General features: G+C 45.4%; 1 protein-coding gene across 1 annotated transcript in view; it reads left to right on the top strand.

The window, feature by feature from the left end:
* Window positions 1-25687, top strand: part of DNAH8 (dynein axonemal heavy chain 8) — a 622089-nt gene that overhangs the window by 180397 nt on the left and 416005 nt on the right. The window contains exons 24-26 of the mRNA XM_040430275.1: window positions 128-269; window positions 12639-12721; window positions 14680-14786. Coding sequence (XP_040286209.1) covers window positions 128-269; window positions 12639-12721; window positions 14680-14786 — 332 coding nt within the window. The remainder of the gene's footprint in view (window positions 1-127; window positions 270-12638; window positions 12722-14679; window positions 14787-25687) is intronic.

The raw sequence follows: 25687 nt of genomic DNA, 5'->3' as shown, positions 1-25687 counted from the left end.
CGGTATACAGTCACATTGCCCCTGCCGGCAGTGATAGAGATAAAATACAAGTTTAGAGTGTGAGCTAACATGACTTTACAGTTAGCTGCAGTAGGTACGTACCTAACTGTTGGTCCATCATTTTTAGATTTACACAAAAGAAATGGCAAAATATTTGAACCACAGAAGTGAACAGATTGAGCAAACTGTGCAAGAACTCATTTGCATTTTTGAATCTGTGTACGAACCAAAACCTGCAACGAATACTAAACCATTGAGAAAAAAAAAAGGTAATGAGTCCGCTACCGAACAGTCTGTAGACATCATTTAATTACTGTGGTTAAATAAAAATATTGCAGTAGTTTTATAACAATTTTAGGATCTTTCTCAAAGCATTTCTTGCTTGTTCAGTGACTTCACACACAGGAATGGTACAAGATTTCAGCTCTAAAGCTCACAGAATTGCTCCTGCTTTTGTGTCGAGGCTAAGGCTCTATTCACACCTTCCTCAGAGTCGCTGTTTGGAGGCTTTGTTGCAAATTCTGTTATATTTGTGTAACAACACCCGTTGTTCACAAGACTTCACAACTGGACTTCACATTTAGCAGTCACCTTTGCAAGGTGCTAACGCTGTCAGATACTCCCAGGACTTGCAGTAGAGCTGAATTACACAATAGTGTACTGGTATAAACACGCTTGTAAAAGATAGGAACCAAATGAGGATGGCCACCGATGCACAATATGGAGTCCAGCAATTGAGTAGACAGGAGACAGTATTAGAATACAAGCTGAGAGCAGATCAATGACAGGGAGCAGATATAAAGATATTTCTGAATGGGGTGACCTGCACTCCCTCCCTCCTCATGTAGATTGTGAACTGAGCGCGTGCTGCCTGCTGTTCAGTCTCCCTAGGTAGCACATGCCTAGTGCACGATCAGAGGGAGCACTGGTCACATTTTGAAACATCTTACTCCATCAATATAGCGCGCCGTAGTGTACGGCACTTGACTTGCAGAACCATCACTTTCATAAAGTCTTTCACAGAAGTTCCTCTGTATACCCAGTACAAATAGTAGAATTAAGGATATACTGAACCGACCCTGCTCTGAAGTACAACCCAGCAAGATAGCCAAGACAAATCAAAAACCAACTCATCAGACAATAACAGAATCACATGGAAATAATGAACGACAAACTTTAATGCAAACAGCAACGAAAGGCTGGATGATCATAGGTCCCAGGATGCACTGACACAACACAATAAGCAAAGACTCTGAAAACAAATGCACAGAGCATACACTATCCCCAGCAACCAGCAAAGCAAAAAGCCTCAACTTTAAAAGACAAAGCAGACTAAGCTAGGTGATAACCTGACCCAGACACAGATCCAAAGCAGTTACATAGCAACTGCCCCAGCAATGTTAGTACACAGAGTGGAAGAGGCAGACAGAAAATCACTGTTTCTCCTAAGAGTTTGACAGGGAAATTAGCACTGCATGGAGCACTCTTTTTTCCTTCAAAAGTCAAATCATCCGAATTCTGAGGTCCATCCGGCGCCAGTGGTGTCCGCTGTGCAACAGATCTGCCACTGCATTGTGGTTTCCATTATAAACAGAAACCACATGGCAGATGTGGACCTACTATGTGTGTACCTTATATTTATTAAATGTAATTCCCAAACAATTATTTACAATTTAGAACACTGGCAGGTCAGCATTATTATTGTACAGAAATAATATTTAAAAAAAACGAAGGCACTGTAGAATCATATAAGCGGAGTGTGCTTCACACCTCTGTTCCCTATGTTTCATACATCTTTTGCTTTCTGGCAGTTATAAGCCTACAGTATCTCACAAAAGTGAGTACACCTCTTACATCAGAAAATATTTTATTATATCATTTCATAGGACAACACTGACGATCTGACCTTTTGATACAATGTACAGTAGTCAGTGTACAGTCTGTGAAACAGTGTAAATTTGGCGTGCCCTCAAAATAGCTCAACACACAGACATTAATGTCTAAACCGCCGGCAACAAAAGTGAGTACACCCCTAAGTAAGAATGGCCAAATTGTGCCCAAAGTGTGAATATTTTGTGTGGCCACCATTTTTTTCCAGCACTGCCTTAACTTTCTTGAGCATGGAGTTTACTAGAGCTTTATGGGTTGCCACTGGACTCCTCTTCCACTCCTCAATGATGACATCTCGGAGCTGGTGGATGTTAGAGACCTTGCGCTCTTCCACCTTCCGTTTGAGGAGGCCCCACAGATGCTCAATAGGGTTTAGATCTGGAGACATGCTTGGCCGGTCCAGCACCTTTTCCCTCAGTTTCTTTAGGAAAGCAGTGGTCATCTTGGAGGTGTGTTTGTGGTCGTTATCATGTTGGAATACTGCCCTGCGGTTTATAAAGGGAGGGGATCATGCTCTGCTTCAGTATGTCACAGGACATGTTGGCATTCATGGTTCCCTCAATAAACTGTGCCACTCATGCAGCCCCAAACCATGACACTCCCACCACCATGCTTGACTGTAGGCAAGACCCACTTGTCTTTGTAGTCCTCACCTCATTGCCATCACACACACTTGACACCATCTGAACCAAATAAGTTTATCTTGGTCTCATCAAACCACAGGACATGGTTCCAGTAATCCATGTCCTTAGTCTGCTTGTCTTCAGCAAACTTTTTGCGGGCTTTCTTGTGCATCATCTTTAAAGGAGGCTTCCTTCTGGGACAACAGCCATGCAGACCAATTTGATGCAGTGTGCAGTATATGGTCTAAGCACTGACAGGCTGATCCCCCCACACCTTTAACCTCTGCAGCAATGCTGGCAGCACTCATACACTCATATGTTTATTTTTAAAAGACAACCTCTGGATATGATGCTGAGCACGTGCACTCAGCTTATTTGGTCCACCATGGCGAGGCCTGCTCTGGTGGTGGAACCTGTCTTGTTAAACCGCTGTATGATCTTGGCCACTGTGCTGCTCAGCTCAGTTTCAGGGTGTTGGCAATCTTCTTATAGCCTAGGCCATCTTTATGTAGAGTAAAAATAATTTTCTTCAGATCCTCAGAGAGTTCTTTGCCATGAGGAGCCATGTTGAACTTCCAGTGACCAGTATGAGAGAGTGTGAGAGCGATAACACCAAATTTAACAAACCCGCTCCCCATTCACACCTGAGATCTTGTAACACTAATGAGTCACATGACACCAGGCAGGAAAAATGGCAAATTTTTGCACAATTTGGCCATTTTCACTTAGGGGTGTACTAACTTTTGTTGCCAGCGGTTTAGACATTTATGCCTGTGTATTGAGTTATTTAGAGAGTACACCAAATTTACACTGTTATACAAGCTGTACACTGACTAATTTACATTGTATCAAAGTGTCAGATCTACAGTGTTGTCCCATGAAAAGATATAATAAAATATTTACAAAAATATGAGGGGTGTACTCACTTTTGTGAGATACTGTATAAGCAGCGTTATTTCACGATACTGTTGTAACAACCGCCTTCTGTTATATTCGGTTATTCACCACACACTTTCTTATATCTCACAGCTACCAGCGCCTACTGTTTGTTATACTTTGTATTTGACCAGAGGGGATCAATGACATATGCTATGTACTGTATATATTCAGAGTGAGACAAGGGCACCCACAGTGGACTGCGCTGTTCGGGGGAGGTCATGTACTCCTCAACGTTAGTTTCAGGCAATGTGTGGTGCCTGAAGAAGGGATGAGGTTAGTCCTGAAAACGCAGAGCTTTTCACACAACCAATAAATATTTACATAACGGCATCCAACGCAGCGTCAGCATAAGTCTCACTCCTACGGACAGACAATTACTGTGGCAGCCTGACATTGACTGACAGCTGGGCTGAAACAGCAGGGATCAGACAACTCCAGTCCTGGCTGTTTAACTGTCTATATACCATGGTAGGATAGTGAGCGCTACACAGTTAAAGGAGTTCTCTAGGCTTTTACTATTGATGACCTATCTTCAGGATAGGTCATTAATATTAGATCGATGGAGGTCCGACACCCATCAACCCTGCAAATCAGCTGTATGAAGGGAAGGCGCACGCGTTTTGCCATAGACATAGCAACAGCGAGCAGGAAGGGAGACGGCACGTGCACACTGAGCACACCTTCCCTTCATACAGCTGATCGGCAGGGGTGGCGGCTGTCGGACCCCTGCCGACCTGATGACTTATGCTGAAGGTAGGTCATCAATATTAAAAGCCTGGAGAACCCCTTTAAACATCATTGCTGATGGGTTGTTTGGTTTAATAGAATGTCCAAAATTTGTTGCTCGCGCTGCCTTCTGAGTGCAAAGTTCCAATCCCAGAACTTTCTTTCTAATGCTCAGGTTGTTCCACCTTGTAGCCAAACAATCGGTTACCAGAGGCTAGGTGCACTCACGTACACCTGCACCCTAGAGGGAAGTATTAGTACAAATAGTGAAGTTCCATCAGGTATTATCGCAATCAGCAGGTTTTTATTCTACTTACAACAGGTCTAAAATTTGAGTCATAAAAACAAGTCTTTTTCATCACAGATCCACCCGACCCGGGTTTCGCCAGTCTAGCTTCGTCAGGGGTTTAATAGAATGCCTGTCAGCTTTATAGTGAATGGCAAGTGTGTTTTGGCGTGCTGAGTATAACAAAGTCATTGTTTCTGTGATCAAAAGATCATGTTATTATGTTCCCTAGTGGGACTAAAAAAAATTACAAGCAAGACCACTGCTGCTGGATTGCAGGATGGGCATAATCCCTGGATATGAGCAGTGTATAATGTGTTGGAAAAAGGAGTCAAGCCAGCAGAGGAGGCAATATGGAAAATCACAATACATTAGGAAATGCCTTGTATTAAAGAAGAACTCCCGAAAAAAATGTATTCTCTGACCTGTTAGAAAGGTACATGATGTAATCTGTAGTGAGGGTAATCTTGTCACTAGTGTCTGTATCTGTGAGATATAACCTCCCTTCTCATTCTCACCTATGTTTGGACAGGAAGTCAGTTTCTCTATGTATTCATATGGGATCCTCAATGTCAGTCTCGTAGGAATGAATAGAGAAGTGTCACTACCAGAGCTTTGGGACGTTCTCACAGCTCTGTTTCTCCACCCCTGTGATGATGTCACTACTAGAGCTGGGAGGAGTTTTCTGTTTCCTTCCTCCCAGCTGTTTTTCCTCCGTTTGATTTCCCTGCCTTTATATTCCCCCTCCTCCTATTGTAGGTGTGGATTATATTTCTCATTTGGGTTGTAGCTCTTGCTTGAGTATCTTCCCTTGTATGCTATCCTTTCACTTAGGGGTGCACCGAAATGAAAATTCTGGTCCGAAACCGAAACCGAAAATTCAGGATGCCCTTGACCGAAAACCGAAACCGAAACCGAAACTGCCTTTTTGCCCAAATACTTTTAAAATACTTTTTTTTTAATGATTTTATTAATAATTCTTTTTCATGAATGAAATTCATCTGTGGGTGGCGCTGTTATGGAGAGGGGGATCTGTGGGTGGCGCTGTTATGGAGAGGGGGATCTGTGGGTGGCTCTGTTATGGAGAGGGGGATCTGTGGGTGGCGCTGTTATGGAGAGGGGGATCTGTGGGTGGCGCCGTTATGGAGAGGGGGATCTGTGGGTGGCGCTGTTATGGAGAGGGGGATCTGTGGGTGGCGCCGTTATGGAGAGGGGGATCTGTGGGTGGCGCCGTTATGGAGAGGGGGATCTGTGGGTGGCGCCGTTATGGAGAGGGGGATCTGTGGGTGGCGCCGTTATGGAGAGGGGGATCTGTGGGTGGCGCCGTTATGGAGAGGGGGATCTGTGGGTGGCGCTGTTATGGAGAGGGGGATCTGTGGGTGGCGCTGTTATGGAGAGGGGGATCTGTGGGTGGCGCTGTTATGGAGAGGGGGATCTGTGGGTGGCGCTGTTATGGAGAGGGGGATCTGTGGGTGGCGCTGTTATGGAGAGGGGGATCTGTGGGTGGCGCTGTTATGGAGAGGGGGATCTGTGGGTGGCGCTGTTATGGAGAGGGGGATCTGTGGGTGGCGCTGTTATGGAGAGGGGGATCTGTGCACTGTTATGGGCATAACAGTGCACAGATCCCTTTCCCCATAACAGTGCACAGATCCCTTTCCCCATAACAGTGCACAGATCCCCCCTCCCCATAGCAGTGCACAGATCCCCCCTCCCCATAGCAGTGCACAGATCCCCCCCTCCCCATAGCAGTGCACAGATCCCCCCTCCCCATAGCAGTTCCATAGACCGATCCCCCCTACCCATAACAGCCCCGGCCCTGCTGCTCACAGCATCTTTATTTTACCTTACAATCGTGAGGCTCCAGTAACTAACAACTCTGCAGGCAGAGCGGAGGGCGGCGTAACGTCACTTACTCACGTGACGCACCTGCTCCGCCCACTTTATGAATGAAGGAGGCGGAGCAGGCGCGTCACGTGAGTAAGTGACGTTACGCCGGCCTCCGCTCTGCCTGCAGAGTTGTTAGTTACTGGAGCCTCACGATTGTAAGGTAAAATAAAGATGCAGTGACAAAGTAAACCGCCCGCCCGGCGCCCGCCCGCAGATGGTGGGTGACAAATCCCACACCCCATATTTTCGGCCGATATGTAACAATATCGGCCGAAGTGGATTAGGTGCATTTTCGGCCGATATTTTCGGCTGCCGAAATTTCGGTGCACCCCTACTTTCACTGGACCTGTGTTCTGCTGCAGCAAGTACTCCGGATATTGCCAGCCTGTCTTTGGATCCGTCTTCACTGCGGCTGCAGCCCTTCAGCTAAGTGTGCAGACATTGCTGTGTATCTGTGTGTTTTCTGACTGGATCCGAGGCGACCACGGTTCCCTCCATATACTGAGCAGGGCACCGGCCGGTGCCCCTTCCACTATTGTAGGGGTTACAGTGGCCATCAGTCTTAGGTACGTGGGCATGCCTCCTTCCACCATTTGGATCCGGGCATGGGCTTAGCAGCATAGGGAGAGCTTTTGAGGGTCGGACAGGGGTCACCCTTTATCCTCCCTAGTTTGGGTCCGGTCAGTAGCTCTATTTTCTGTGCATGCTCTTGTTGCTCACACACAGCCGTGACATTATAATCCACCAAAACCGTCTTTTTTGACATGGATCCGCTTTCTGGCCTGGTTGACCGCATGCAGGGACTTTCTTTGGAGGTAGCGGATCTCCGTCAATCTATGACTCAGCTTTAAGCATTGGGCTCTGCTCCGGCCCATGGAGTCTGTTGCGAGCCAAAGGTCTCACTTCCGGAAACGTTCTCCGGGGGCAGTGAGAGTTTTGTTCGCTTCAGAGAGGCATGCAAACTCCATTTTTGCTTGTGTCCACATTCCTCTGGTAATCAGGAGCAGAGGGTGAGGATTGTCATCTCCCTGCTCAGGGGTAATGCTCAGACTTGGGATTTTTCGCTGCCATCAGGGGATCCCTCCCTTCGATCCGTGGAAGGATTTTTTGTGGCCCCTGGGGCAGATATATGATGACCCGGATCGTGTTGCTCTGGCCGAATCTAACTTACGTTTTTTATGCCAGAGCAAACTGTCTGCGGAGCTTTATTGTTCTGAATTTCGGAGATGGGCAGCTGATTCAGGTTGGAATGATGCTGCACTCCGGAGTCAGTTCTGTCATGGTCTCTCAGAGAGATTGAAAGATGCGTTTGCTTTCCATGAGAGACCAACGTCCTTAGAGTCTGCCATGTCACTGGCGGTACGCCTTGACAGGTGTCTAAGAGAAAGAAACGAGACCTCTCTGTCCAGCCATTGTCAGTCTAGGGGCAGTGGTGCGGACTCATTCAGTGTGCAGGGGCCTCATCCTGTCTCGCTCCCCTCTGAGGAGGAGCCCATGCAGCTAGGTCGACTTGCCCCTGATAAAAGAGGATTTAGTCCTCAGAGTATGGTGTGTTTTTGTTGTGGGGGCATAGGTCATTTGGCAAATGTTTGTCCGTCTAGGAGATTCTTGAACTGTACTAAGAGCGATAATAAGAGAAAAACCTCAGAAGGTAAATCATCAAACTCTGCTTCATCTGCTACTTTGGGCAAAGTTGATGTAGGAATTGATGCTTTTCCTCTGACCTGCAGTTCCCGTTTTCTCCTGTCTGCCAGGGTGGCGCTAGAGAGCAAAGTCATTTCTTGTGAGATTTTTGTTGATAGTGGAGCGGCCGTCAATCTTATTGTCACTCAATTTGTGGCCATGCATGGTTTTCAGGTTTGCACATTAGAAAAGGATATACCTGTTTTTGCTATTGACTCTGCTCCACTCTCACAGAGATCTCTGAAGGGCATTGTTCACAATATCCGGTTAGCTGTAGGTGACACTCATGTGGAGGATATATCTTGTTTTGTCCTTAACGGATTGCCTTCTCCTCTAGTTTTGGGGTTACCCTGGCTCACTAGACATAACCCCACTATTGATTGGCAAGGAAGGCAAATAAATGAGTGGAGTGACTTTTGTAGAGAGAATTGTCTTACAGCGACTTTTGCAGAGGTGTCTACTAAAACTGTGCCATCATTTCTCTCTGATTTCTCGGACGTGTTTTCCGAGAGCGGTGTTCAGGAGCTACCTCCTCACCGGGAGTTTGACTGTCCCATTAACCTCATTCCCGGCACCAAGCTGCCAAAAGCTCGCCTCTACAATCTCTCACAACCGGAAAGAATCGCAATGCAAACCTATATCTCCGAGAGTCTCGATAAGGGGCATATTCGTCCCTCAAAATCACCTGTTGCCTCTGTTTTTTTTTTTGTTAAAAAAAAAGATGGCTCTCTGAGACCTTGCCTAGATTTTAGGGAGCTGAACCGTATCACGATTCGCGATCCCTATCCCCTTCCTCTGATCCCGGACCTCTTCAACCAAATTGTTGGGGCCAAGGTTTTTTCCAAATTGGATTTGAGAGGCGCGTACAACCTGGTCAGGGTCAGAGAGGGGGATGAATGGAAAACGGCCTTTAATACCCCTAACGGGCATTTCGAGAATCTCGTTATGCCTTTCGGCCTGATGAATGCTCCGGCCGTCTTTCAGCATTTTGTTAACAGTATTTTCTACCATTTAATGGGGAAATTTGTATTGGTGTATCTTGATGATATTTTGATTTTTTCCCCTGATGTTCAGACCCATCAGGATCATCTTTTTCAGGTTCTGCAGATTCTGCGGGAAAATAAATTGTACGCCAAGCTGGAGAAATGTCTTTTTATGGTATCGGAGATTCAATTTCTGGGTTTTCTCCTCTCTGCTTCTGGTTTTCGCATGGATCCGGAGAAGGTCCGTGCTGTACTTGAGTGGGAGCTTCCTGAGAATCAGAAGGCATTGATGCGCTTTTTGGGTTTTGCGAACTATTACAGAAAGTTCATTTTGAATTATTCCTCTGTGGTCAAACCCCTCACTGACATGACAAAAAAGGGGGCGGATTTTTCCTCTTGGTCGGAGGAGGCGCTTGCAGCTTTTTCTAAGATTAAAGAGAGTTTTGCATCTGCTCCCGTCTTGGTGCATCCCGATGTTTCCTTACCTTTTATTGTTGAGGTGGATGCTTCCGAGGTGGGTGTGGGTGCGGTTTTGTCCCAGGGCCCTTCTCCTGCCAAATGGCGACCCTGTGCCTTTTTCTCTAAAAAACTCTCCCCGGCAGAGAAAAACTATGATGTGGGAGATAGGGAGTTGTTGGCCATCAAGTTGGCTTTCGAGGAATGGTGCCATTGGTTGGAGGGGGCCAGGCACCCTATCACCGTTTTTACCGACCATAAGAATCTGGCATACTTGGAGTCGGCCAGGCGTATGAATCCGAGACAGGCCAGATGGTCTCTGTTCTTCTCCAGATTCAATTTTGTCGTCACATTCCGCCCTGGGATCAAAAATGTGAAGGCTGATGCTCTCTCTCTCGCTGTTTTCCGGGAGGAGGAAACTCCGAGGACCCGGGTCCCATTTTGGCGGAGGGGGTAGTTGTTTCTGCTCTATATTCGGATTTGGAGGCCGAGGTCCAGGCTGCCCAGACTGAGGCACCTGCCCGTTGTCCTTCTGGGAAGTTGTTTGTGCCTCCTGAGCTTCGTCACAAACTCTTCAAGGAGCATCATGATACTGTTCTTGCTGGTCACCCCGGGAGTAGAGCCACGGTAGATCTCATTGCTCGGAGATTTTGGTGGCCGGCTCTTCGTAAGTCGGTGGAGGGTTTTGTGGCTGCTTGTAAGACGTGCGCTCGCGCTAAGGTCCCTCGTTCACGGCCTTCAGGTTCCCTTCTCCCGTTACCCATACCTTCCCGTCCTTGGACACACCTGTCCATGGACTTTATCACGGATCTTCCTCGTTCCTCAGGGAAGTCGGTGATCCTGGTGGTGGTGGACCGTTTTAGCAAGATGGCTCATTTCGTACCTTTCCCTGGTTTACCCAATGCTAAAACGTTGGCGCAAGCTTTTGTCGACCATATTGTTAAATTGCATGGCATTCCCTCTGATATTGTTTCCGATAGAGGCACGCAGTTTGTGTCCAGGTTCTGGAAGGCTTTCTGTTCTCGCCTGGGGGTTCGGCTGTCCTTCTCTTCTGCTTTTCACCCGCAGTCGAATGGTCAGACTGAGCGCCTCAATCAGAATCTGGAGACATATTTGCGCTGTTTCGTGGCAGAGAACCAGGAGGATTGGTGTTCATTTCTCCCTCTTGCTGAGTTTGCTCTGAACAACCGCCGTCAGGAATCTTCTGATAAGTCGCCATTCTTTGGTGCATATGGGTTCCATCCGCAGTTTGGGACATTCTCGGGAGGGGCTCTTTCTGGTTTGCCCGAGGAGGAGAGATTTTCCTCGTCTTTGTCTACCATTTGGCAAAAGATTCAGAGTAATCTTAGAAAGATGAGTGAGAAGTATAAGCGTGTGGCTGATAAGAGACGTGTGCCTGGTCCGGACCTGAGTGTGGGTGATCTGGTGTGGTTGTCTACAAGAAATATTAAACTGAAGGTTCCCTCCTGGAAATTGGGTCCCATGTTTATTGGGCCTTATAAAATCTTGTCAGTCATCAATCCTGTTGCCTTCCGTCTTGATCTTCCACGGGTTTGGAAGATACATAATGTATTTCACAGATCTCTCTTAAAACCATATGTCCAGCCCACGGTACCCTCCTCTTTGCCTCCTCCTCCGATTTTGGTTGATGGCAATCTGGAGTTTGAGGTTTCCAGAATTGTGGACTCTCGCATTGTCCGCAGTTCTCTCCAGTACCTCGTTCATTGGAAGGGTTATGGTCCTGAGGAGAGGATGTGGGTTCCGGTGTCGGACATTAAAGCCACTCGCCTCATCAGGGCATTTCATAGGGCTCATCCTGAGAAGGTGGGTCCTGGGTGTCCGGAGTCCACCCGTAGAGGGGGGGGTACTGTCACTACCAGAGCTTTGGGACGTTCTCACAGCTCTGTTTCTCCACCCCTGTGATGATGTCACTACTAGAGCTGGGAGGAGTTTTCTGTTTCCTTCCTCCCAGCTGTTTCTCCTCCGTTTGATTTCCCTGCCTTTATATTCCCCCTCCTCCTATTGTAGGTGTGGATTATATTTCTCATTTGGGTTGTAGCTCTTGCTTGAGTATCTTCCCTTGTATGCTATCCTTTCACTGGACCTGTGTTCTGCTGCAGCAAGTACTCCGGATATTGCCAGCCTGTCTTTGGATCCGTCTTCACTGCGGCTGCAGCCCTTCAGCTAAGTGTGCAGACATTGCTGTGTATCTGTGTGTTTTCTGACTGGATCCGAGGCGACCACGGTTCCCTCCATATACTGAGCAGGGCACCGGTGGCCGTGCCCCTTCCACTATTGTAGGGGTTACAGTGGCCATCAGTCTTAGGTACGTGGGCATGCCTCCTTCCACCATTTGGATCCGGGCATGGGCTTAGCAGCATAGGGAGAGCTTTTGAGGGTCGGACAGGGGTCACCCTTTATCCTCCCTAGTTTGGGTCCGGTCAGTAGCTCTATTTTCTGTGCATGCTCTTGTTGCTCACACACAGCCGTGACAAGAAGTAACTGACTTCCTGTCCTGCGTCAGCTGGAGATCAGAGTGTTGGTCACATGACACGGCTGAGGATCGGAAGGGAGGTTGTAACTCACAAATACAGTCACTGATGAGAAAATTTCAGTACTTTCAGTACAGATTATGTCATATACCTTTCTAGCAGGTCAGAAAATAAACATTTTTTGTGAAGTGCTACTTTAACTTTCTCTACATGGTAAATGCCATTTGCTGAAGTGAGACAACCCCTTTAAATGCTTAACTGTGGGACAAGACATGAAGCTGGACTTAAAGAGACTTTTTGATGAATCACAGGTTTAGTAATCTCTGCTACTTACAGTGATAGTGACATTGTGTTTTTGTTGAGGCTACCATTTTTGCAAAAGTGGCAAAGAGAAATGCTGCCATATGTCTCCATCATCATAAAATGAGCTTCTTGGAAACTTTGGCGGCACTTCCTATTGCCTGCCCACTGCAAGAAAACACAAATTCTTTATAAATAACAGAAATAAATAAAATGTCTGCTGCTATAGTATCTGTGGTACTAGTATATGACTAGTTTGCTTGTTGGGTTGACATTCTAAACCCCCTTTAGTTACAAAACATTTTGTGAAATACTGTATGTGCCGAGTCCCTATGAATCCTGTTCAATCTCCTGTCACTGTTTTATGTAACAGAAGCCAGACGAGTTGCATTTACTGATGTAGATGAATATGAAGCGGTCGTGGAAGAACAGGCAAAGGATGAAGAATTTAGTAAGGTACTTTACCAGTTACCAGCCTCCATGTTAATAGAGGACTATGGAGTTGTGTGCTTTTGCAGAAACTGCAATTGCTAAAAAAACTTTTATTACCATGTAACAGACTTATCTGTTCGGGCTCCAGCAGCGCGATCCTCAGCTTCGGCATGCCGCGCCAGGAGAGACGCGCTGCTGAGCCATGCCCCCTGGTGACATGACCGCATCCTTAGCAACAGGATGCAATGCTTTGTTTCTCCCCGTAGTGGGCGTGTGCTGGGAGAGATTGCTCAGCTGATCTATTACTGTGTGCTAGTGTTTCTGACTAATAGCGCGCCGAGTCTTTGGACATGTCAGGTTCTGATCCAGGGACTTGTCGCCTTCCTGGCTATACACCAGTGTCAGTGATAGTCTTTGACTCACTAGCCATGTTACTGATTCTTGCTCCTGTACTTTTTTGGATTGCTTGTCTTCTGACTGCTCTCTGTCTCTCATTTGGTACTGGGTTGTCCGTCAGGTTCTGATCCTGGCTTTTCTTCTAACCACTCTAAGTCTCTCGTAGCCTGACTGGTTTTGACCCATTTACATACTACTCTGTTTTGTGTCTGTCTTTGTTTGTAGTCCGTCTCTGCACTTATAAAGCATGGACCGTCGAACGGTTGTGCTCTAGCTATCTAGGGCTTATTCTCCAAGTAGGTAGGGAAAGCGGGCTGGGTACTAGCCTTAGGGCTCACTGTCCTTGTCTGTCCCTACCTACAGTCATTACATACCATTTCTACATGGTGTCCAAGTCTTCCCCTTGAAATGATGGACGGCTCATTGTGTCCTCGCTCTTCAGAGGGTTTTTTATTAAAGTGCTGGAGTAGGCTGCATCCCCTGCACTATTCCCTGCGCACCAGCACCCATCTTCCTGGCCATTCAAGGAACTGCAGCGAACAGTGAGGCCATAGTTCAGTTCCTTGCATGGTCATCGTACAGGGAACAACTTTGAAGGGGACTGATAACTAAACCAGTGCTGTGGCCCCTTTGTTCTCAGGATATGTTGTTCAATAGATCCCGGAGTGTACCAATGATCATAAAGTCATGGCATGTCCTAGAAATATGCCATCACTTTATAAGATGGAAATAACCCTTTAACCAGGAGCAATCATTAAAACAAATGAGCAGAAAATAAATCCAAAGTAAGTCATGGGAATGAAGAGGTTATCCTGCTTGTACTACAGTGTACAGACCACTATAACCACCTTCTCTTTCCCCTGAAGATCCAGTGGTGGCAGTCTGGTTGTCCTACCTATCTTTGTTTACAAGTGGCCTGCACATCACATGCCGTACGTCACTGGCATCAATGATCAGAGCTGTGCCCTGATGGCAGTAGTAGTGTCCACCCAGTCTATCCATGGCTGCAGTAGTCATATGAGGTACTACTGCCATCAGGGCACAGCTCTGAGCAGTGATGCCAGTGAGGTACTGCATGTCGTGAGTGCAGTGGTCACATGCAGGCCACTTGTAACCAAAGATCGAGGGGACCTCTGGAGCACCAACAATGGATCCCAGACAAGGTGAGCAGTGTTTCTTTTTTTGCAGCTGTTTGTAATGTTTTTACCATGGACGGTCATGTACCGTGTATCTCTGCGGCTATGGACAAGCATTTACTAATATACCAAGCAGGTTTTCTGTGTCTTCATTGTGATAGTATAGTAGTTGGTGGCAGGTTCTATTACATTGTCAAAGCAAAGAAACCTTCCCCTGTTTTCGGAAATTCAGAATAGCAGACAGTCATCTGTAGAGGACCAGAAATACAGGACACAAGAACAAGCGGATGGTGGGGTTTGTTGTTGTTGTCATCAGTCATTGTATTGTATTGGATATATATGTTATATTATGTCCAAAATATTACTTTCTTTTCTTGCCTTATTCACTTTCTGTATATGTATCATTACCTACAGACAAAATACAGTGTTTTTTTTTTTTTGTTTTTGCAGCAATGCTATGAGCTGTACTCTTATTTTACCGGACAGCTAGTGGACAGTCTGCAGAAATGCACTCGCCTTTCGCTGGATTTTTTTAAAAGAAAACTATTTATTTCTAGGTATGTTTTACTGCAGAACATATTTTAGTGTCACTACTGACTTTACCTGATTATTGTGCTATTTAAAGGCTTGGCCACTTTCTGGCTACCTGTGACCAATGCGTCTTCTCTTTTGCAAGTTTATTCCAGTCCACAAATAAAAACAGGCAATGTTTCGGCTTATTCCAAGACTTTCTCAAGACGCTGGTTACAATCTTTTATATTCTTTGCAGTTTGGAGCGGGGATGAGCCTGACTGCTGGTAACCGTGCATCTTATATATAATTGGGACATTGGTGCTGTTGTCAAATAGTATGTAAGATGACTGTATGGTGCTTACTAATATAGTATTTGTGGATATTCTGTGCCATTCGCTATAGTTCATAAGCCATGCCCACTTGTTAGGCAAATCTTCTGTGCTGTCTGCATAGAGGTCCTGTCTGTAACATGGCTGCTAATGAAGGGTCATGTCACCAGACACGTTACATAGTCTCCGCTATTCAGTCACAATGCGCCTCTACTAAACCCCTAAGAGATCTTTCACACGAGCGTGTCCCTTGCGGGAATCACACTCTGTGTGAGAGAGGGATCGTGCGGTCTGGACTACAGAAGCACATAACATTATCATGATTGATAATGCTGTGTTGCCTCTGTGTGACCTTTCTGTAACAGAATCATAGTGACAGCTTTCTGTCAGTATGATTCTGTTACAGAAAGGTCAGTCAGAGGCACACAGCATTATCAATCACTATAATGGCGTGAGCTTCTGAACGGAGCTCCAAATACCATATGTAAAAATATAATTTTTCTTATGACATGATTAAAATATAATATATATGATAAGCCGTTAAAAAGTGAACGGGGTCAGGCACGCCGAAACGCGCGTCGGTGTAGCGCCATCCTGGTTGAGTCCCTGTCTTTTGGCTTTATTGGCATTGGATATACCGTAGGTGTTTTTCTGATACCTGGTTACTATTGTGGTATCATGCATGTGATCCCTTATCCTTTAGCCGTGTAGCCAATTTGATTGAGACTTGCCATATATTCTTTATATGTACTATTTGCTAACATTCGGACATGTTTGTTATTTATTATTATATCTCTTTTGATGTGTGCAGCGCCAGGATGGCGCTTTCTCTGTCACTCTCCTTCACTTTTTAACGGCTTATTATATATATTATATTTTAATCATGTCATAATAAAAATTTTATTTTTACATATAGCACCCAGTGATGGCAGAACATGAGCACAGTGCCACCTGTGGAAAAAAGAAATGTAGACACAAGCACAATTGCAACTAGCGAGAAGGTTCCACCTAGAGTTCAGCGGACACCTGGATGTTCAGGTTCGACGAGTTCGGCCGAACTTGAAAAAAAAGTTCGGGTTCGGGACCCAAACTTGAACCCGAACCCCATTGAAGTCAATAGAAACCCGAACTTTTGGGCACTAAAATGGCTCTAAAATAGTCCTGGAAAGGGCTACAGGGCTGCAAAAGGCATCAAAATGTGCTTAAGAGCATGACAACTGTTCTGCAAACAAATGTGGATAGGGAAATGACTTAAAATAACATAAAATACAGAAAAATTTAAAATAACAATCTGGATCTAGGAGTAGGAGGTTGAGGAGGCGGTGGATGTGGCGGTGTAGGTTGACGTGGCGGTGTAGGTGTAAGCGGCGGTGAAGGAGGAATAGGTAGCCAACACTGATTTGTGTTATTTTTTATTTTTAAATTGTGGTATCCCCCAAAATATTGGGACATATAACAAAATAAAACAAAGAATACGTGCACTTTAGTAAAAGAATGGATGGTTGAGGCTGGTATAAATGTCTATTCTGCACAAGTTAGGGACAAGTCCTGTGGGATCCATGCCTGGTTCATTTTAATAAACGTAAGCTTGTCCACATTGGCTGCAGCCTGTGATAATGCTCTCTGCCGTGCTAAACACACGTTCACACTATACACTGGCTGCAGGGCAGGTCAGCACCTCCAAGGCTGACAAAGCTTTTCCACATTTTGGCCATGCTAACCCTGCCTTCTCAGGTGCTGGCGGTGCCCCAGCTGCGTTGGCGACCTCTTCCTGGCGACCTTTTCCACATTTTGGCCATGCTAACCCTGCCTTCGCCTTGTGCTTCCACTGTGCCCCCGCTGTCAGGTGGGAATGCCATCAGCAGCGTGCGCTTGTAGTCGCGCATCTTCCGATCAGTAACAGATGTTTTCACTAAATTTAGTTCCCTGTCAGCAATGCAGAGCAGGGGTTCATTCACGGCAAAAGGGGGTTCATGTCACCCAGCAATAGAACAGAGGATTTTGAGAGATTTATGCCCCTGTCACCCAGGCACAGCAGGGGTTCATTCACGGCAAAAGGGGCTTCATGTCACCCAGCAATAGAACAGACGATTTTGAAATATTTAGGCCTCTGTCACCCAGGTACAGCAAGGGTTCATTCACAGCAAAAGGGGGATCTTGTCATCCAGCAATAGAACAGAGGATTTTGAGAGATTTAGGCCCCTGTCACCCAGGCACAGCAGGGGTTCATTCACGACAAAAGGGGGTTCATGTCACCCAGCAATAGAACAGACGATTTTGAAAGATTTAGGCCCCTGTCATCCAGGCACAGCAGGGGTTCATTCACGGCAAAAGGGGGTTCATGTCACCCAGCAATAGAACAGACAATTTTGAAATATTTAGGCCTCTGTCACCCAGGCACAGCAAGGGTTCATTCACGGCAAAAGGGGGTTCATGTCACCCAGCAATAGAACAGACGATTTTGAGAGATTTAGGCCCCTGTCACCCAGGCACAGCTGGGGTTTATTCACGGCAAAAGGGGGTTCTTGTCACCCAGCAAAAGAACAGACGATTTTGAGAGATTTAGGCCCTTGTCACCCAGGCACAGCAGGGGTTCATTCACGGCAAAAGGGGTTCATGTCACCCAGCAATAGAACAGAGAATTTTGAGAGATTTAGGCACCTGTCACCCAGGCACAGCAAGGGTTTGTATACGCCAAAAATGGTAAAATGTCACCCGACAATTGAAAATAAGAATTTTTTCAATTTAGGGCACTAAAATTTGCACTTTAAAATAGTCATTGAACTGGCTAGAGGGATGTAAAAGGCAGTAAAATGTGCTTAAAGAGGACCTTTCACCAGAATAAACTAACTATACAGACGTGTAGAGCGGCGCCCAGGGATCCCCCTGCACTTACTGTTATCCCTGGGCGCCGCTCCGTTCGCCGGGAATAGCCTCCGGTATCTTCATAGTTAGGCTCCACCCAGGGGAACCTGCCGGCGTCTCATTCTCCCATGCTGTAGCGCTGGCCAATCGCAGCGCTCAGCTCATAGCCTGAGAGAAAAAAAAAACTCTCAGGCTATGAGCTGAGCGCTGCGATTGGCCAGCGCTACAGCATAGGAAAAAGAGACGCTGTCAGGTTCCCCTGGGTGGAGCCTAACTATGAAGATACCGGAGGCTATAACGGGAGAACGGAGCGGCGCCCAGGTATAACAGTAAGTGCAGGGGGATCCCTGGGCTCTACACGTCTGTATAGTTAGTTTAGATGTTTTGTTCTGGTGAAAGGTCCTCTTTAAGAGCATAGCAACTGCTCTGCAAACAAATGTGGATAGGGAAATAACTTAAAATAAAATAACTAAAAAATTACAAATTATTAACCTGCAACTCAGAGAAGGAGGTGGATATGGAGTCGGAGGTTGAGGAGGCTGTGAATGTGGTGTTGTAGGTGGAGGCAGCAATAGAGCAGGAGGAGGTAGCCAACAATGTTTTTTTAATTTTTTTTATTGGGGTAGGTAGCCCCCAAAATATTGGGACAAATAAAAAAATAAATAAAACAAAGAATCATTGCACTTGACTTGAGTACAAGAATGTATGTTTGATGGTGGTATAAATGTCTATTCTGCACAAGGTACAGACAAGTCTTGTGGGATCCAAGCCTGGTTCATTTTAATGAACGTCAGCTTGTCCACGTTGGCTGTGGACAGGCGGCTGCTCTTGTCTGTGATGACGCCCCCTGCCGTGCAAAACACACGTTCAGATAATACACTGGCTGCAGGGCAGGCCAGCACCTCCAAGGCGTAAAGGGCAAGCTCAGGCCATGTGCCAAATTTGGAGACCCAGATGTTGAAGGGGGCAGACCCGTCATTCAGTTCGTGTAGGCGTGTGCACACATACTGCTCCACCATGTTGGTGAAATGCTGCCTCCTGCTAAGACGTTCCATATCAGCTGGTGGTGCTGGTTGTTGTGGCGTGCTGACAAAGCTTTTACACATGTCGGCCATGCTAACCCTGCCTTCTAAGGTGCTGGCGGTGCCCCAGCTGCGTTGGCGACCTCGTCCTCTGCCTTTGCCTTGTGCTTCCACTGTGCCCCTGCTGTCAGGTGGGAATGCCACCAGCAGCGCGTCTACCAGCGTGCGCTTGTACTCGCGCATCTTACGATCACGCTCCAGTGACGAAATTAAGGACGTTACGTTGTCCTTGTAACGGGGATCCAGAAGCGTGGCCACCCAGTAATCAGCACAAGTTAGAATGTGGGCAACTCGGCGGTCGTTGCGGAGACACTGCAGCATGTAATCGCTCATGTGTGCCAGGCTGCCCAGAGGCAACGTAAAGCTGTCCTCTGTGGGAGGTGTATCGTCTGTGTCCTCTGTATCCCCCCATCCACGCACCAGTGATGGCCATGAGCTGGTCTGGGTGCCACCCTGCTGTGAACATGGTTCCTCCTCCTCCATCTCCTCCTCCTCATCCTCCACCTCGTCATCCTCCAGAACTGTGCCCCGGCTGGACAATTGTGTACCTTGGGTTTGTGGGTGCAGGAACCCACCCTCGGAGCCACTTGGGAATGACTGGCCGGAAACCCTACGAAATGATCCCTCTTCCTCCTCCTCCTCCTGTGCCACATTTTCTTCCATCATTGCCATGAGCGTTTTTTCAAGGAGGCATAGAAGTGGGATAGTAACGCTGAGAACGGCGTTATCGGCACTGGCCATGTTGGTGGAGTACTCGAAACAGCGCAACAAGGAACACAGGTCTCGCATGGAGGCACAGTCATTGGTGGTGAAGTGGTGCTATTCCGCTGAGCGACTCACCCGTGCGTGCTGCAGCTGAAACTCCACTATCGCCTGCTCCTGCTCGCACAGTCTGGCCAGCATGTGCAAGGTAGAGTTCCACCTTGTGGGCACGTCGCATATGAGGGGGTGAGCGGGAAGGCCGAAGTTACGCTGCAGCACTGACAGGCGAGCAGCAGCAGGGTGAGAACGCCAAAAGCGCGCACAGACGGCCCGCATTTTATGCCGCAACTCTGACATGTCGCGGTAATCTTTAAGGAATCTCTGCACCACCAAATTCAGCACATGCGCCAGGCAAAGGATGTGCATCAAACCGGCTAGTCCCAGAGCTGCTACGAGATTTCGCCCATTATCGCACACCACCATTATCGATTGAGGCTGACTGGCACAAACCACTCATCGGTCTGTTGTTCAAGGCCCGTCCACAGCTCCTGCGCGGTGTGGGGTTTGTCCCCCAAACAGATAAGTTTTAAAATTGCCTGCTGTCGTTTACCCCTGGCTGTGCTGAAGTTGGTGGTGAAGTTGTTACGCTGACCGGATGAGGAGCTAGTAGAGGATGAGGAAGCGGAGTAGGAGGAGGAAGCAACAGGAGGCAAACTGAAGCGCCCTGCAATCCTCTGTGGTGGAATGACATGCGCCAAACTGCTATCCGCCTCAGGCCCAGTTGCAACTGCATTTACCCAGTGTGCTGTTATGGAGATATAACTGCCCTGACCGTGCTTACTGGTCCACGTATCCGTAGTCAGGGGTTTCACTTTTGCTTGTAGCTGGCACAGATCGACCACCTCCTCTCCCTGCAACAGGAGCTCCACCAGCAGCACCACGACCTGGGCCACGTCCCTTATGTGATGCTCTCCTCATATTTTTTAAATTTAGGATCTTGTCCTAAATGAGTGTTTAATTAATAGTAAAAAAGAACGACAGTATGTAAAGAATGTATCTCACACGGCTTGAACCAGACTAGGCCTCAATTAAAGATTTCTTTGCACAAAATGGCAGTATTTCAAATGGGTGTTTTTAAAATGTCTAATTCAAACCCCTATATGTAGAGATAGTATCTCAGAGGGCCTGAACCTCTGTAAGCCTGAAGTAAATATATCTTTGCACAAAAAGGCTGTATTTCAAATGGCTGTATTTCAAATGCCTGATTCAAACCCCTGTATGTAGGGGGGTATCTCACACGCTCTGAACCAGTGTAGGCCTGAAGTAAATATATCTTTGCACAAAAAGGCTGTATTTCAAATGGCTGTATTTCAAATGCCTAATTCAAACCCCTGTATGTAGAGGGTGTATCTCACACGGTCTGAACCTGTGTAGGCCTGAAGTAAATATATCTTTGCACAAAAAGGCTGTATTTCAAATGCCTAATTCAAACCCCTGTATGTATAGAGGGTATCTCACACGGTCTGAACCTGTGTAGGCCTGAAGTAAATATATCTTTGCACAAAAAGGCTGTATTTCAAATGGCTGTATTTCAAATGCCTAATTCAAACCCCTGCATGTAGGGGTGGTATCTCACAGGGCCTGAACCTCTGTAGACCTGAATTCAATATTGGTGCACCAAATGGCGGTATTTAAAATCTCTGAATGTAACCCAAATGTATTAAGGGTGTATCTCACAATAACATCTGCATCAAAGGCTGCCAACTAAATCTTTGGAGCCCAAACGACTGTCTGTTTAACAACTGAATTTGACAGCAGTATATAAGCCTGTAATTTCACACGTGCTGATGCTGCAAGGCCTGAAAATAGTGTTTTTTTGTCAAATAAGTGTGTTTTTCAAACCCCAGAAAATGATGGGTGTATTTCTAGCTTAAATTGCACTCTGACTAATACAGATGTTGTAGATTGCCCAAAAAGTCTTTTTTAGCTAACAGAATATGAATGCTCAAGGTGCGGTATCTGTGGATCACTACAGCTGAGTAATGGATTTAAGGTGCTCTTGGTTTATGTGACCCACCCAGTCACAAAGAGAAATACAAAGTTATATAGGATAAACCAGGCACTCAAGTATGGAGTATATTAATAAGGGTATTTATTCCCACAATAGAATATAACAATAAAATTCACCAATAAAATACTATAAAATATTTAAAAAAAACACTTTAAACCATATTAGCAGCAATAATATACATATACACCAAAAGTCAATGCATTAATTGGATAGCAGCGGCATCAGTACATAAATTAGCAGCAGCAATGGACATATGCACTAGTTAATAAATAGCGGCATTGGACATATGCGGTTTGGAGATGCTGAAGTCATTGGGTTCAGAAGACAAGGAAAACGCAGGAAAACCGCAGTTGATAACAAAGTCTTATAAGCGCTTTTTCGGTTTTGGTAATATTGAATTGCACAGCGGTGGCGTCCCACCGATTTGAGCAACTGTGTTGCTTAGTTTTACCTGGCCAGTATGTCTTTGTCCTACGTCCGGATCTGTAGAAATTTGCTGTGGGTGCGGTGTCACCTGGATATCCTGCTCACGAAAGCAATGTCTGTGGCTTTGTTAGGATTCCTCCGGTGTTCGTCGCTCTCAGTCACAGCTAGTCAATTCTTGGAAGTCCAGGGGAGCTATTTTTCCAGCATGCCGGTACAGGGTATTAAACCATACGCGTTTCGGGGTTCTCTGAATGACCCCTTCCTCAGTGGTAACCCTGAAGTGCTTCCCCACATCCTTTTATATAAAATCTTGGAAAAAAACAAGATCCGGACAGGATCTCATCGTGCCAAAACATGGAAGACTGGAATTATCCAATATATTCATTGAATGCGTTTTTCCTTATGCGATTCCTGTGCTCTGATTTTCGCTGCGTTTTTTAGGTAAGTTGCGTTTTATACTCCACTGCTATTTAAATGCAGAGTAGATCATATGCCACATAATTTCAGTTACAATATAATACTTAAAATATATTTAAAAATATATAAATATATAAAAATATGCATATATATATAAAAATGCATATATATATATAAAACACAACCACATCAGTTTCTTTATTTTTATTCTTAATAGACAATGTTTTGAAGGGGGGAGAAAAAAGTTCAAGGGTCATGGAATCACAAGAAACCGAAAAGTTCCCAATCAGCATTCAGTCCTTGTGGGACTAGGGAACCAAAGTCAAAAATAAACTTGGATTCCACCCTTGACATCTTTTTTTATCAAATCTCCCCCCCTCCACTCTGGTGTCACCATCGTTAAAGCTGTATAGGTGAGACCTGTTGGATCGCTATTATGACATAGCTTAAAGTGCCTTGAGACAGTATGATTTTCATAGCCTTTACGAATATTTGCTATATGTTCTGAAATCCTTGTCTTAACCACCTCAGCCCCCAGTGCTTAAACACCCTGAAAGACCAGGCCACTTTTTACACTTCTGACCTACACTACTTTCACCGTTTATTGCTCGGTCATGCAACTTACCACCCAAATGAATTTTACCTCCTTTTCTTCTCACTAATAGAGCTTTCATTTGGTGGTATTTCATTGCTGCTGACATTTTTACTTTTTTTGTTATTAATCGAAATTTAACGATTTTTTTGCAAAAAAATGACATTTTTCACTTTCAGTAGTAAAATTTTGCAAAAAAAACGACATCCATATAGAAATTTTGCTCTAAATTTATAGTTCTACATGTCTTTGATAAAAAAAAAATGTTTGGGTAAAAAAAAAATGGTTTGGGTAAAAGTTATAGCGTTTACAAACTATGGTACAAAAATGTGAATTTCCGCTTTTTGAAGCAGCTCTGACTTTCTGAGCACCTGTCATGTTTCCTGAGGTTCTACAATGCCCAGACAGTACAAACACCCCACAAATGACCCCATTTCTGAAAGTACACACCCTAAGGTATTCGCTGATGGGCATAGTGAGTTCATAGAACTTTTTATTTTTTGTCACAAGTTAGCGGAAAATTATGATTTTTTTTTTTTTTTTTTTTTTACTTACAAAGTCTCATATTCCACTAACTTGTGACAAAAAATAAAAAGTTCTATGAACTCACTATGCCCATCAGCGAATACCTTGGGGTCTCTTCTTTCCAAAATGGGGTCACTTGTGGGGTAGTTATACTGCCCTGGCATTCTAGGGGCCCAAATGTGTGGTAAGGAGTTTGAAATCAAATTCTGTAAAAAATGACCTGTGAAATCCGAAAGGTGCTCTTTGGAATATGGGCCCCTTTGCCCACCTAGGCTGCAAAAAAGTGTCACACATCTGGTATCTCCGTACTCAGGAGAAGGTGGGGAATGTGTTTTGGGGTGTCATTTTATATATACCCATGCTGGGTGAGAGAAATATCTTGGCAAAAGACAACTTTTCTCATTTTTTTATACAAAGTTGTCATTTGACCAAGATATTTATCTCACCCAGCATGGGTATATGTAAAAAGACACCCCAAAACACATTCCTCAACTTCTCCTGAGTACGGGGATACCAGATGTGTGACACTTTTTTGCAGCCTAGGTGGGCAAAGGGGCCCATATTCCAAAGAGCACCTTTCGGATTTCACTCCTCATTTTTTCCTGAATTTGATTTCAAACTCCTTACCACACATTTGGGCCCCTAGAATACCAGGGCAGTATAACTACCCCACAAGTGACCCCATTTTGGAAAGAAGACACCCCAAGATATTCCGTGAGGGGCATGGCGAGTTCCTAGAATTTTTTATTTTTTGTCACAAGTTAGTGGAAAATGATGATTTTTTTTTTTATTTTTTTTTTCATACAAAGTCTCATATTCCACAAACTTGTGACAAAAAATAAAAACTTCCATGAACTCACTATGCCCATCAGCGAATACCTTGGGGTCTCTTCTTTCCAAAATGGGGTCACTTGTGGGGTAGTTATACTGCCCTGGCATTCTAGGGGCCCAAATGTGTGGTAAGTAGGTAAATGACCTGTGAAATCCGAAAGGTGCTCTTTGGAATGTGGGCCCCTTTGCCCACCTAGGCTGCAAAAAAGTGTCACACATCTGGTATCTCTGTATTCAGGAGAAGTTGAGGAATGTGTTTTGGGGTGTCTTTTTACATATACCCATGCTGGGTGAGATAAATATCTTGGTCAAATGCCAACTTTGTATAAAAAAATGGGAAAAGTTGTCTTTTGCCAAGATATTTCTCTCACCCAGCATGGGTATATGTAAAATGACACCCCAAAACACATTCCCCAACTTCTCCCGATTACGGAGATACCAGATGTGTGACACTTTTTTGCAGCCTAGGTGGGCAAAGGGGCCCATATTCAAAAGAGCACCTTTCGGATTTCACAGGTCATTTTTTACAGAATTTGATTTCAAACTCCTTACCACACATTTGGGCCCCTAGAATGCCAGGGCAGTATAACTACCCCACAAGTGACCCCATTTTGGAAAGAAGAGACCCCAAGGTATTCGCTGATGGGCATAGTGAGTTCATGGAACTTTTTATTTTTTGTCACAAGTTAGTGGAATATGAGACTTTGTATGAAAAAAAAAATAAAAAAAAAAATAAGCATTTTCCACTAACTTGTGACAAAAAATAAAAAATTCTAGGAACTCGCCATGCCCCTCACGGAATACCTTGGGGTGTCTTCTTTCCAAAATGGGGTCACTTGTGGGGTAGTTATACTGCCCTGGCATTTTCCAGGGGCCCTAATTTGTGGTAAGTAGGTAAATGACCTGTGAAATCCTAAAGGTGCTCTTTGGAATATGGGCCCCTTTGCCCACCTAGGCTGCAAAAAAGTGTCACACATGTGGTATCGCCGTATTCAGGAGAAGTTGGGGAATGTGTTTTGGGGTGTCATTTTACATATACCCATGCTGGGTGAGAGAAATATCTTGGCAAAAGACAACTTTTCCCATTTTTTTATACAAAGTTGGC

This window comes from Bufo bufo, chromosome 4 (assembly GCF_905171765.1).
Source record: "Bufo bufo chromosome 4, aBufBuf1.1, whole genome shotgun sequence".
Classification (NCBI taxonomy): Eukaryota; Metazoa; Chordata; class Amphibia; order Anura; family Bufonidae; genus Bufo; species Bufo bufo.
The sequence above is the reverse complement of the archived record's forward strand: the minus strand, read 5'-3'. Positions and strand labels throughout refer to the sequence as shown.